The following is a 13,597-nucleotide window of genomic DNA, read 5'->3' on the forward strand; positions in this document are numbered from 1 at the left end:
AAAAACACAGAGGTAAGAGAGGTCATTAGCTGGGCTTGACTATTGTTTACACCAAATATGCAAGCTCCCAGTCTTAGATGCAAATTTCCATCCTGCATTTCTGTAAGGCGGCATTACTATTAAAGAAATGTATAGCATTTTCCCCAAGCATTTGTGAACAAACTAAATGGCCATTACAGCCCAGGGAACTGGTTTTCATGATGCTGAGGAGCTTTATACTTCTTTTGGTGGCCTGCTGCCGGGCAAAGCATGCTGCATTTAAACTCGAGGTATTATTTTTAAAATCCAGTCTTCTCTCTGCATGAACACCGCCCTCTAGTGTACGAACTCGTCAAACGTGTGTTTTTTTTGTTGTTGTTGTTGTTCCAGCTAAGACTCAAATATTACTATATTCGATTTAACCTTATTCAGTTTACAAAAATGCATTAGTTTAAAGTTTGATGTAAAATGCATGATATTACAGATGTTGTCCTTTCTTTGCCCAAGCCTTTATTTTCCTCGCAAAAGTGCCACTAGTAAGTGATAATAATAATAATAATAATAATAATAATAATAATAATAATAATAATAATAATAATAATAATAATAATAATAATAATAATAATTCATCAAACATTAAAAAGATTGTATTTAATGTATTTACAAAATAAATCTCCACTCAGTGTGAACGGTTTGGTATGGTCCCACTAGCTAGCGGCAGTAACAGAAGTAGCACCCCGGTCCCTGACGTGCTAAATGGTATCGTCCAAACATGGCAGCCTCCGTGTGGAAGTGTTGTATGACTGCTGCTGTCAAAGTTAAACGTCTATCTCCTTCTATATCAGGTAAATCACATCTTACACAGGACACGGATCAGCAGCAGCTCTTATTTTGATGGGATTTTCAATATCTGTGGTGTTTTCGTAGCGTCTTTTGTCGTCATCTGTATATTTGGGTTGCAACGAATACCGCGATTTATTCTCACGAGCAAACTGCGTGTTCGCGATATTATTTTTGTAAGATGACGAGTTGCAGTTCGTGCTTGTTTTAACGTTCTGGTCTCGATCGAACAGTCTTTCAAACGAGATTTAGATCGCGTTTGGTTGTCTGTCCCTACAGCCAGAAGATGGTTGCTGTCAGCGGCTTATACAGATGCCAAAGTGTGGGAAGCGAGAGAGAAAGACCCTCAGAGCCTCGGTAAGAGTTTCACTGCCCTTTCTTAAACAGTCATATTGAGTGCAATAAATAGTTCAGTCAGCCGTGTTTGCAAGAAAGGTATTCTGGTATTTTATTTTATTTTTATTTTATTTTTTTTGAGAGGCGGTTTTACACCGAAAATAGAAATACGCTGAATACGTGTTTGGCCCTCAAAATATGTGTGTTCATTTCTTTAGATATTTGAAAATACATGTCTACAAGCTTATGATGTGATGCATATGCAGAAGGTCCTAAATAGAGATGTTCACGTCTTCCCCCCCCCCTCCAAAACACATTCTGAAAGGGTGTAATAAATAATGGTAGCATAAAATGTAATATAATTGCAATAAGATTCAGTAACCTGCATAGAACTGAATAAATATTCAGCTGAAGTCATTTACACATTTCCGATGAAATGATCATGGGGTTTTTGTTACTTCGTTATTTCAGAGCGACAAATGTGCTTCACGCCTCGTTGTATTTGTAATAGTTGACCACATGGTGGCAGTGTTTGTCAGAGAAAGGGGGCCACTAACCATTCAACCCGCAAGACTGAGCACGCTAGAAATGAAACTTTGATTATATCCGGTTAATCGTTGATGATCGTAAAGTCTTTTTAATATATAATAAAAATGCGATTATTATATATGTTTCAATACAGTAAGACATATTTGAAGGAAAAACACCATAACAGCAAGCTGCGAGTTGGAAGACCCTCTGAATAATTGTCACATTTTATGATAAACTACTGTATATCATGTTTTTCTTTCTTTGTGTTTTTCCCAGTTATGCTGGCCACCACGATGGACAGGACGTATGAGAGGAAACTACCGGTCAGCTCTCTGGCCGTGTCACGGGTAAATAGTGTCCCAACCCTCCAACCTGAACGTCACAGATGTGGTGGTAACTGTTTTATTTCTTTTTTTTCTCTCGGTGTCTCAGTTTGTCGACAACATTTCCTCTCGAGAAGAGGTCGATCAAGCGGAGTACTACCTTTACAAGTGAGCGCAATCTTTTTCTTCCCCCCCCCCCCCCCCCCCATCTTTATTTCCGTGTCAGACATGCACTCTTCCTTGCTTTTTTTTGTGTGTTATGCCACCATGGTGCTTTTTTTGGAATGAATCGCCTGTTTGATTTGTCTGTTTTGGTTGAGTTTCAGTCACATGCTCGTCTTTGTTCGGAGCAACTGCAGATTTTTCCTGTTTACTTCTTCCTCTGCAATCTCCGCCATTCTTGTGTTTGCAACATTCAGTATATTTCCCTTTTTGCCTTTCTCGGTAATAACTGAGCGACAAATAAGTGACTTGGTTTGAACTATTGGAATGTTGTTGAAAGAGTCTTTTTTTTTTTTTTTTTAAATCTGTTTTTTGTTCCTCTTTTCCATCCCTAAAGGTTCCGTCATAGTCCAAACTGTTGGTATTTGAGAGGTTGGACGGTTCACAGCTGGATCAGACAGTGTCTGAAGTACGATGGCAGGGAGAAGGCCCTGTACACGGTCAAAAACAAGGTGCGCAACCTAAAATAGAAAAAAATACAAGTCAAAGTTTAAAAAAAAACAAACAAAAACAAACTATCTACCACTCAGACATCATACCATCACCAACTAGACGTACAGCTTGTGCATGCTGTGTGATGCATTGATATGCACCTGCTAATTCAGGATCTTTTCGTGTTGTATTCAGATGTATTTGTAAAAATGTGAATGCTGTACATGCAGTAACGTATTACCCATTTAATATTTCTTAATTTGAGCGTTTGTTTTTTGTGATGCGTGTGCAGGTCCAGTATGGAATATTCCCAGACGACTTCACCTTCAACCTGCTCATAGACTCTTACATCAAGGACGGCAACTTTGAAAGTAAATGTTTTTGAAAGGACGTGTCCAACATCAACATTCAGCAAACAATAACACTGCAAATGCATGTATTCCTGCAGCTGAAGAAGCTTTCCTGTTTTATATGAAAACATGCAAAGGTTAGCACGGCACGGCTATATCCGTTTGAGTTCTGTTCTTTGTTTTTTTTTTTTTTGTTTTTTAATCGTCCAGCTGCGTGCTCTGTGGTTGAAGAGGTGATGCGACAGGAGGCCTTCGACCTTCCCTCCACACAGATCTTGTCTCTCTACGCTCTGGGAAATTATCTGGCAACCAGACCGCAACTAAGTGTGAGTGAGCCGACAGTAAAAAAAAAAAAAAGAAAGGAAAAAAAAAGATTGAGCACTTTGGTTATTTATTCTCCAAAAATAGGTTTGGTCCATTTGGGAAAAAGGTGGATGACTGATACGGATCACTGATTGAATGATGCGGCAGCGCAAAACCAATAGACTGAAATAGAACCTTCCCTCCTGTTCAGGTGGTGGAGGAGAAGGCTCTGGGGGCATCGCTGCTCATCTGTGGCCTGACACAGGACAACTCGGTGGGACTGTGTGCTCAGCTGCTCGGCAACGCCCTCCTCGGTGGGTATTTTCTTCCCCCGCAGTGTTGGTTCTGCCGGACCGGCGTCACGTGAACTCACCTCACGCTCTGTCCGCATCCAGGCAAGGTGGAGATGTTGGAAGGGATACACTCTGTCTTCAAAGGAATGCCCCTCTACTGGGGTCGGGGCTATCTGGGCCGAGCGCTCGACGTCATGGAGAGAGCGGCGTCTGATGATGTCAAGCTGCCCAAAGACACGGTAAAAACACATGAAGTGCCTTCATTTTTATATGGATTGGTGTTTTCATCAACATCAACAACAACATCATCAACAACATTCATCAAACACACACCAAAAAAAAAAACAAAACATGAACAATGAGTCTACTATGACAATTTCTCTTAACCTTGAGAACAGAGAGCAATGCCATCAAAGAGAACTGCTCTGCTTTCTTTTATGAGGCGTTTTATTTTTATCTGAGGCGTCGAACTTGGCTTAAGTGATCTTATTAGGCAGATCATGTGTCCCCATTAAATCAATTAGCCGTCTCATCAGGGTCCTCATTAACTTTGTTGTGTCTGCTTCTCTGAGAGGCACGATGTCGTAAAGGGCTTGCGATGAATTTGGCAGCTTTGCGATGCCGGCGTCACGTTACCTTGCATAGAAAATGACATGGGACATCACATGGCTTCGAAAATGTGCTTCTTTGTCCCATTGGTGCAGTTTTCAATCTATATAAAATCTATGAATCTATGTAAAAAAAAATAACAACAACAACAACGTGCAAGACGGCCGAAAGAGGCAAATTTCTACTCGAGGTCAAAGCAGGATGTGACGTTTTTAACGACGCATGGACCAGATATTCTTTCTTCTCAAGAGGCCTTTGTTGCCAAACGTGATCCTACATGTGGTGACGTGCATACGTCGCTGCTTCCCTCCCAAGATCAAGTTAGCTTCAGTGGTCGCTCGCTCCTTTGGCAGGTTGATCTGTGTACTGTCACTGCTGGCAGCGCCCCACACACACAGACACACACACAGACACACACACACACACAGCAGAGAGATCTTAGCAGCACTAGAATTAAGAGAGGAGGCTTGTTGTTACTGTCCAGGCAGTGTGTCTGAGTCTGACACAGGCTGCGGATGCAACACGCACGCATGCACGCATGCACGCATGCACGCATGCACGCATGCACGCAGTCACTCGGTTATTACTTTTACACCTATGCGCCAACACACAGTCGGATGCAGAGCCCCTAATCAGGTCCGTGCTGTCCGGTTCAATCGTTCACCTTGGTTGTCGCCCTAATGAGATATGGAGGAGCCCTGGAGCTCCAGGGACGCGTCTGTTTGAGCCGCTGCCACAGGAATGAAATGGCCCCTGTCAACCGGCAGGCCTGCATTAATGTCGACAGAGCAGATAGGGCCTCAGGACACAGAGGAATTATTACATCGGAAATGTAGACGCCCGCTCACTGCTGCCTCAGGTCACCAGTAATTCTCCCTGCTCCTGGAATTAAAAAGTGTGTGTTGTCAGGTGAGACGCTCATTGACCATAATGCATCCGCTTTCTAATCTCTGGGTATCCCCCCTGCATAATGTCTCATCGGAGCTGCATCTAATGGAGAGCTGCTCTATATGTTTATTTCATTTATTTTTTTTATTTTAAAACTAAATCAAATGGCATGTGTTCAATGGGACTTTTTGACTCTCCCTGTAGGTGGACTACATTCACAACATGCTAGAGGAGCTGTCTTCTGCTCTGGACTCAGACTCATCGGGAGAAGAGTCAGAAGGTGAAGGAGAGAAGAAGGAAGTGGATGAAGATGATCAGGCCGAGAAGGCCAAGCTCCCTCAGTATGTGAGCAGATTCAAGGTGAGCCCTTTGGTGTCCTACCAGGTATTGTGTCACATACCTGTTTTGGGCAGTGTAGTCATATAGTTTAGTTTCATGTGATGAACAGTACGATCTCTTGTTAACCAAACATAGCGGACTTACCTCCTTAAACTACAGGGTTTACTTCAGGATATTTATCTGATCAAGCTGGTAAAGTAAAACATTGGGTGACCTTGATGCTACAGGCATCAGGATAATGAACAAGTGCACTATGTCACTGCTATTTGTTCATGTTTTAACCTGTGGAAACTTTAAGGATCCCATATTACGTCAAATTGAATTTACCAATGTTCTCTACCACTAATGGGTGTCCACAGAAGTGAGAAAAGTCGGTCCTTCGCTTTTCTTTTTTTTTCTCAGTTTTTTTAAAGGTCGACGTAAAAAAAAAATAGACGAAATTTCGTGAATAAAATCTAAATGTCAATGTGAAGTAAGTCAAAATGTCAAGAATAAAGTCGAAAGGCTGTGGGTAACTGGGTTAATCCACCACTTTATTTATGAAATTTCAACTTCATGCACAAAATTTTGTCTTTTTTTTTTTTTTTTTTTACGTCAACTTTTTTCAACTTTCAACTTAAAACTTGAAATGAAAACTTCAATAAAAATCTCCCTCCTGTAATATTTTTTTCTCTTCTTCTTTCCCTAATCCTCGTTCGTGTAATCTCACGGTTGCCATACGGGAGTCTGGGATGAAAGATGAGAATCTGAAAACAGATATTTGTAGGTTTAAGATGGGCGAGTTTTCTGCTGGTCTCACCATCTCACTATCGCTAGATTCAGCCTGCGATTTACAGCAACATGTTGCTGCACGACATTTCACAACGTTTTACCAGTACGAACAAACTGAAGGCCATTTCTTCTAAAAAGATAAACTGAAACATCATATGTTATTATTCTTTATATTTTATGTTTTTGAAATGCCAGCTGGATCACTGGACAACGAAAGGAGTTGATGGCGGCTCTGCTGCTGCAGTTTTCCTGTAAAATGTTCCTGTTTACATTCAGTGTTTCTCCCCAAATGACAGTTTATGTCCTCGAGGCCTGAAACACTTCCACTGAATTTCCTTCCTCGTACGTACGCGGCAGTCAGCCTGACATTTTGCTGTTGATTAGTCGGCACCGTCTTCTCATCCATCAGGTGCAGCTGTATTTGTGTTGCGGATGTGGGTTTTTAACGACACACGGGTCCAAATTGTGTTGGTTAGGAAATTTTCATTCGTCCAACTAAAATATCGGGGGGGGTCGGAGTGCATGTCTAATTAATTAGCCCTTTTTTGTTTAACCTTTTAAAAAACAACGCACTCGGTCCGCAGTAACACTGCTTTCTTTCTCTTCAGCAGGGATATATTTTCAAACACCGTGATGATTAATTCTCTCTAGTCTTAAATCTTCATCAACCTTGGGCAATCATGTCTTCTCTTCATGTAAGTGAATTGATGAGGTCACTGCAGGGTTCTATAAACCTGGTTTTCCTCTCCTTCAATTTTAGGAGCTCAGCAAGCAGCTGAGCGCCCAGGGCAAAACGGAGCCTCAGTCCTTCGAGGCGCTGGCGAACGCTCTCGCCCAGAAGAGCCTGGCAGCGGCCGAGAAAGTTGACCTGGAGCAGTACGAGAAGCTGGTGCAGGACTGGGAGGCCGAGAGGAGGCAGCTGATCCAGAGGGAGGAGGAGATGAGGGCAAAGGCCGAGGAGGAGCGGGAGCAGCGGTTAGCGGCGAAGGCCGCAGCCCCGCAAGCGTAAAGACTGTCGACAGTTAGCTGCGTTTCACATCATTCAACTCTGCTCTCAATATGTATATTCAGTTTTTTGTGCACTTGTTTTGTAAAGGAGCTTCCTGTCTGTCAACATTTGAACCCTCTTGTTGGAATTCTGTTGATCTGTTGGTTTCATTTTTTTTTTCCACCTTGTCCCGTCTTCAAACGATTAAATGGAGGCAATCGATTGTCAAAACCAAAAACTTTCCAGTTTTCCTTCCGTCCGAAATGCTGTCGTGTTTGTTGTGCTTCCGTGAGGCGCCGCTGGGGGACATCAGCATTCTTTGAATGTGTGAACGTATGTCAGAAATCTGGATACAGGCAGCAGCTTATGTGAGAAAGGAAGGGTGAGTCAGAGACAGACCCCCAACTCCTCCTCTTACTCCCCCTTTTTTGCATTTCAGTTTTTCACAAGGGACCTGAGAAGGTGTCCGCTTACTATTGAGATTGCGGATTGCTTTAAAAAAAGAAGAAAAAAAACCCACCCCTCTTACCTTAAAACTGCACGAGTATTTCTTTGGTGCAGTTTGGGAAGGAGAAACTGAAACTGTTGCCCAAAGCATCGTCTAATGCATGCCGCAGCACATATTGTCTGGCCGCTGGATTAAAGACCATTGTTTTGGCTGCACAGGAAGATAAGATAGTGGATCTTTTTGGAGAAGAAAACGCTGTTGTGGTGGCGCGCATAATGCCTCCATTCCGCATTATGTTGGAGCTATTCAGTATTCAGAACACGGTCTTGGGAAAGCGGCCTGGTATGCAAGGCCAGGCAGAATGAGCTATACAAAACACTTGGAACAAGAACTATTGTGGCCTCCAGGCTCCTTCCTGAATCCCGAGTGCTGCACCGTAGGAAGAGCTTCACTCTGAGTGGATGCGCAGTTTAATCCAGGATACGTCATACAAAATTTCAGTCGGGGCATTTAGACATTACCTGCAGCGGGATGACGGGAGATTTCAAGACGTGAACTCCATGTATCCACCCTGAAGGGAGCCACTGCCTGTGAGGAATCAATCCATTCGATTCCTTTCGGCTGTGATAAAAGCAGGAAGCGACGACACCAAGTGGTTCTGTAAGGCCACAGAAGAAGAGGACTTAAGAGTTTAAGCATTGAAGTACATCAGGAAAATGTCTCTCTTCAAATCCTGATGACAATCTAAAAATACACACACTATGGACCAACAAAGACATTTGCTGGTTTATCTGTATAATGATGATAACATTGTTGTGTTGAATGTTCGTGTCCAGCCTTTCCTTATCTACACGTGTTTGGATTTTGTCAAGAACCACGGCAACGACTCTTAGAGGTGTAGTGGGGGGGGAGGAAGGCTTATGGCAGCATATGGACAGCATTGATTGATTGATTTCAGTTGTTTACTTTGTATAATGGAGGCACAAATCGATCCTCCAAGATTATTATTGTATCATTATAAGATTATCAGCGCTCATGTTAAAATGGCCATGAATTTGGTTTGCAGCAGAAATCCATCAAAACGTTTAATCTCTCGAATTAGTGGGAAAACAACTTATCTGCTGCTCTCAGCCTTTACTCGTCTTCTTTAAACGACAACCTCGGATGTGAGACAGGTGTCTGATGATCCTGGCTGTTTGTTAGGATGGAGCACTAACACCACTGATGAATTGAACCAGGTCAGGTGTGACAAAAACATCAGGAAGTTTGACATTCACATGAATGGCTATCTGATGCTCAGGGGCTTTTAGGTGCGCGTGCGTCCGTGTGTGTGTGTGTTCCAGTAAATATGACTGACTCCATCATTTCGAAAGCAGAGGCATTAGTCACTATCAGGTGGAACAGCTAATCTTTGCAGGTCTGGTATGTTCCGTACTTTTCTGTTTTTTTATGCCTGAATCGTACATTTCTGGGCTGCCTTTTCACCTCCCCGCTGAGTCAAACTCCAACATGATCTGATAAGTTTCTCTAATTAGCGGTCCTTGATTTATTCAGATAGGGAGGGGCGGTAATGTGCGACCAAATCAGCAAACTCGGCCCTTGCGGTCATGTTGCTCCAGGCCAGCGTCTCCACAGACAGCCGGGCTTATGAATCTTTCATGATTCATCACAGTCAACGGCTTCGTGCTCAATTTTAAATAGATAATGGACAATGTTTTATTTGACATGATATTTACGTCTGGGTTTGTTTTCATTTGGCGTGGCTTTTATATATCCGGATGTGCACAAATTAAAGTTGTGTCATGAGGTGATTCTCGTAATTTGATTTGTTCACACTGGGATGGATTTGTTTTGTAGATTTATTCTTTTAATATCTAGGTGTTCAAGTGTCAGCAGTGCAGAGTCACCAACATTTTTTTGCTGACTATCAAATAAATCCTCCAAACTTTGATTGTTAACTGCAATCCAAAGTCCCACATCATCTCGAGACTAAAAGGTCAATTTCTGAGAAATCAACATCTGAAAACATTTTGGTTTTCTTGAAAGAGCAAAACGATCAAGGAAAAACTGAAGGCCCGCTAGATCTGATCCAATCTGATGTAGAATGCTTTTCGTTTTTTCCTTTCATGGGTTAGGGTTAGGGTTAGGGCTAGGGTTCCACTTCACTTCTTGATTATTTCAAACCACGAGTCTTTGTTCTGTATTTGTCAGAAGTGGCCGCCTGATGTTGAGGATACAAATCAGCTAATTGGAGGGAAAAAAATGGAGGGAAAAAAATGCAGTTCATGGCCAAATGAATGATAAATATTATTTTTCATATTTATCATTCATTTGGCCATGAACTGCATTTTTTTCCCTCCAACTTATGCACCATCAGCAATACCCAGGCAAACTTTTTCCTCCAGGCTCAGTTAGACCATTAGTGACTTGTGGCCATTTAAAGATTTGCAGCGAATGTCTCTAACACATCCTGGACTTTCTGTCCTAGTTAATGATTAACCATAGTAATGTCTCCATGCAGTTGTTGACTGGAACAGCAACCTGCAGCAGTGTGGGACTCAATGTTTCCAAGAAACACAAACTCTCTGGAGAGGTTACTAGTTTAGAAGCATTTTTTACATCATCTTTTAATTTTAAAATACAAAAAAAGATTTAGATTTAAAAAAAAAAATGTAATACAAAATTCTCAATATGTGATTTTGTTTTTGCTCCAAACATCATATTCTCATCGTCCACATACAGTGAATTTCTAATTTTACACACCTAGTTACTAAAATTATCCACACATCTGAACTGCAGTTTGTCTGCCTCGCAACGCAGACAAAGTCTTTCTGTTTTGCACGTTGGCATCACGTGTCAAACTCCGAGCCAGTTCAAACAGTTTACATCTGATCCACCGCAGTGCCGCTCTGTTATGCAGAGTGGGGTCGCATATGGATGTTATCTTAAAAAATCAGCCAGGGCAGCAGGATAAACACAACCAAACTCTCTCAAAACTTTAAATGTGGACAGGAGCTTGCAGGCTTTGTGTTTACAGGGAGAGCGCCGGGTTCACCTGAAGTGACTCACAAACACGTCTGGAATCCCTTTAACACGAGGATGTTTTTCACGGGTTTTCCTTTAAAAGTACAACGTAAATGCCTTATAGTCTGAGTAGTGCTGAATATAAAATATACAAATGCTGCATTTACTTTGTCAGTGTCCTTTGTGACATCACAGTAGGCTAATTTACAGAACAGTGTGTTTTAGGACACTGAGAAAGTGGAGCAAGCCAAAAGTAAAGGATATTTCTATTATTAATATTTCTGGGCAGTTAAGTCACATTCTAGTAAACATTGTTGTTAGATATCAGCCGTGAAGTGAATCGAGCATCATATCGGCCCTTTGAAAATGGCCTCTAATGTTCAGCACGAACAAGAACAAAAAAAAAGCTCCAGGATTAAATTATTCTTATTGTTCATATACTGTGTGAAAGCATTGACTATGTTATTTATTTAATTTATTTTACTTTCATTCAACTTTCCCCCCCCCCCAAAACTTTGACCTTAGATAAGCTTCTGCCTGTTGTTTTCTGTCCTGACAGAACTGCACTGTTTTTGTTGTTAAATGCCTCTTTGGAACAAATTGTTGAGCAAGTGAAACTCACTTTGTGGACAAATCGGTTGGCCGTGTTGACCCTGGGCCAATTTTCTTACTCTTGAAGGACTTTGTGTGCTTGCAATGTGCAGCGTTGCAGCACATCCCACATCATCCCAAACAGAATGTGTCTCTACCTGTTCACACAGATTTTATTCTGCAGGTAGCTGATAGCAAGCCATGGCTTCTGCTAAATACATAAAACAAAAAAAAAAAATAAAAAAAAAATCTATACTAAAAAAAAAACACAGATGGATTCCTGAGAGGGCAGTCACACAAAACCTATTTCCACGCAATTCCCTTTTTTCCTCTTTGCCGGACTCAAGACAGCAGTCACAGAAAAACAATTCCCAGCTGGCACATTGTTAGGGATATCGGTTTCTACAGAAACAAACCGCTAATCATTTTTGAGACACAATGCAGTGATTGTTTGGTGCAGGAATGTACGCACAGGAATGTTTCGAGAGTTGTTTAACTTTAATGTCTTGGAACCGCAAAGCCTGCCAGTGTGTCAAAAGCGCAAACTGAGAGACCAGCCCGCGTGCTAATTGTCCGTAAGCTGTGTTTAGGGCAGCGCTGATGGTCACAGTGTGACCAGCGCTGCGGGTTATCAAACGCCAACGAACAAATCCAGGAAAAGCACATTCATGAGAAGCCTAATCTTTGGAATCTACTTACAGAACGTTCTGTGTGGCTTTAAAACCAGACATAGTAGCGCAGACAAGCAGAGCGGGAGGCTGACTTCATGTTTTTCATGAGGTCTGCGTCGACACACGCACGCACGCGCGCGCGCGCATAAATCCGTTGCGTAACAGTTGTGTCAACGTGTTGACCGGCCGAGGCGACGACCGATGCAGTCGGTCTACGTATGCATGGCCTTCCTGGGGAAACGTTACGTATTCCAAGGCCATGTCGCCCTCACTCTGGCGGAGGTTTCCCACCTTATTTTGTTTCAGAAAAAAGGTCACCGACGAGGCGGCAGAAAAACAACACGGGACACAACACGGGTGTTTTCCAACAGCGCAGGGTCAGTGGAGTGGACTGACGTCAGGTTGGCGGCTTTCAGGGTCTCGCCACGTGTTCTCGCAGCGCACTTAATGTCAGTAGCGTGAAACCATTGACAAAGTGTTTTGTTTTGGGGTTTTTTCTTTTGCTAATAATGTACCCGTTAAGGATTCTGCCCTTGAACCGCGCCCTGCTAACTACTAACAGCTCAGGGCCAATTCGTCAAACCCCGTCAGCAGTGTTTCCCTGCACTGCCAGTGGCGTCATAGTCTCAACCCCGCCCACTCAAACACAGTGGAATACCTGTTTGCCCTGATTGAGAACCGTTAAACGTAACAGTTGTAAAAATTGTAAAGTGTCAAATGCCAAACATGTGAGGTTTATGGTCAGCTGGATGATTAATGGCTAAAAATAATAATCTGCTAGTCTCTCGCTAGTAGATAGAGCTAGTCTTTTTTTGTATAAATAAATGAAAATTATTTGCGGCACATCTAAATCTGAAAGATGCTGAGGGGATGGTAAATAAAACAGTTTTTCCTTAAAAGTCTTTGAACAATGTGTTGCACTCATTTACAGGCTCAGACGCAGACAGATTAGGCTATTTCAGGGTTATTATACCACAGGTACGCAGAATGTGGAGGCAAACATGGGGCGACACTAATAAAACTGACCAACAATGCAATAACACCATGCTGGAATAATGAGGTGGGGAAAGACCTGCCATACACAAAAAGGTCCAAAAGGCAGGAACAAAGCGGAGTTGGTACAATGAGCCAGCAGTGCACGAACATGAAGCTCAAACCAATTTTACGGCTACAGGTGGAAGGAAAAAAATAAACAATGAGAAATGCTGCTAATGTTGGTCCCCTGGTGCGAATGTAAAGCTAAAACTCAATTTTACCTTCCTGCAAAAATGATGCTTAAAGAAAAAAACAAACAAGGCGGTCACAAGATAAACCCCCACATTTGGTGGCATTGTTCTGAACCTAGGAGAAGTATCAATGAAGCATTGGGTCATTTGTGACCACACAAAGAGAAGCTCACTTATGCAGAATTCACATGCGGGCCAAAGACACTAAATAAAATGTGCACGGAAAAGTGACTGTCGGCTTCTCATCGTAACTGGGTCACTTTAAAAAGATAATCTAACACCACTTGGTTGTCTAGACAGTCTTTCTAAATTTGATGACATTCTAAACAAATGTAAATAATTGATCGATGCATTGTGAAGGATTTTAGTCTTGAGATTAAAACCAAAGATATACTTTTTAATTATCCATCTGTTCACTTGTAAATTAAGAAGA

At 42.1% G+C, this 13,597-nt stretch overlaps 1 protein-coding gene across 1 annotated transcript; it reads left to right on the forward strand.

The window, feature by feature from the left end:
• The first annotated feature begins 710 nt into the window (after nt 1-710).
• On the forward strand, nt 711-7,401 carry mrps27 (mitochondrial ribosomal protein S27). The gene is made up of 11 exons (XM_076019439.1): nt 711-824; nt 1,099-1,176; nt 1,963-2,033; nt 2,119-2,177; nt 2,569-2,683; nt 2,956-3,034; nt 3,224-3,339; nt 3,528-3,630; nt 3,712-3,848; nt 5,311-5,466; nt 6,977-7,401. Exons 1-11 carry the CDS (start codon nt 752-754, stop codon nt 7,223-7,225), a joined length of 1,236 nt encoding a protein of 411 aa, XP_075875554.1. The 5' UTR covers nt 711-751; the 3' UTR covers nt 7,226-7,401.
• Nucleotides 7,402-13,597: the final 6,196 nt, after the last annotated feature.

Source organism: Nelusetta ayraudi, unplaced genomic scaffold (genome assembly GCF_046127955.1).
Source record: "Nelusetta ayraudi isolate G7.1 ecotype Tasmania unplaced genomic scaffold, CSIRO-AGI_Nayr_v1 ptg000010l, whole genome shotgun sequence".
Classification (NCBI taxonomy): Eukaryota; Metazoa; Chordata; class Actinopteri; order Tetraodontiformes; family Monacanthidae; genus Nelusetta; species Nelusetta ayraudi.

Bases quoted from the DNA above. Each gene is read 5' to 3' on its own strand.
- mrps27 (XM_076019439.1), top strand. From the start codon at position 752: ATGGCAGCCTCCGTGTGGAAGTGTTGTATGACTGCTGCTGTCAAAGTT. The intron at 1,177-1,962 runs GTAAGAGTTTCA...TGTTTTTCCCAG, and splicing joins GAAAGACCCTCAGAGCCTCG to TTATGCTGGCCACCACGATG. The intron at 5,467-6,976 runs GTGAGCCCTTTG...CTTCAATTTTAG, and splicing joins AGTATGTGAGCAGATTCAAG to GAGCTCAGCAAGCAGCTGAG.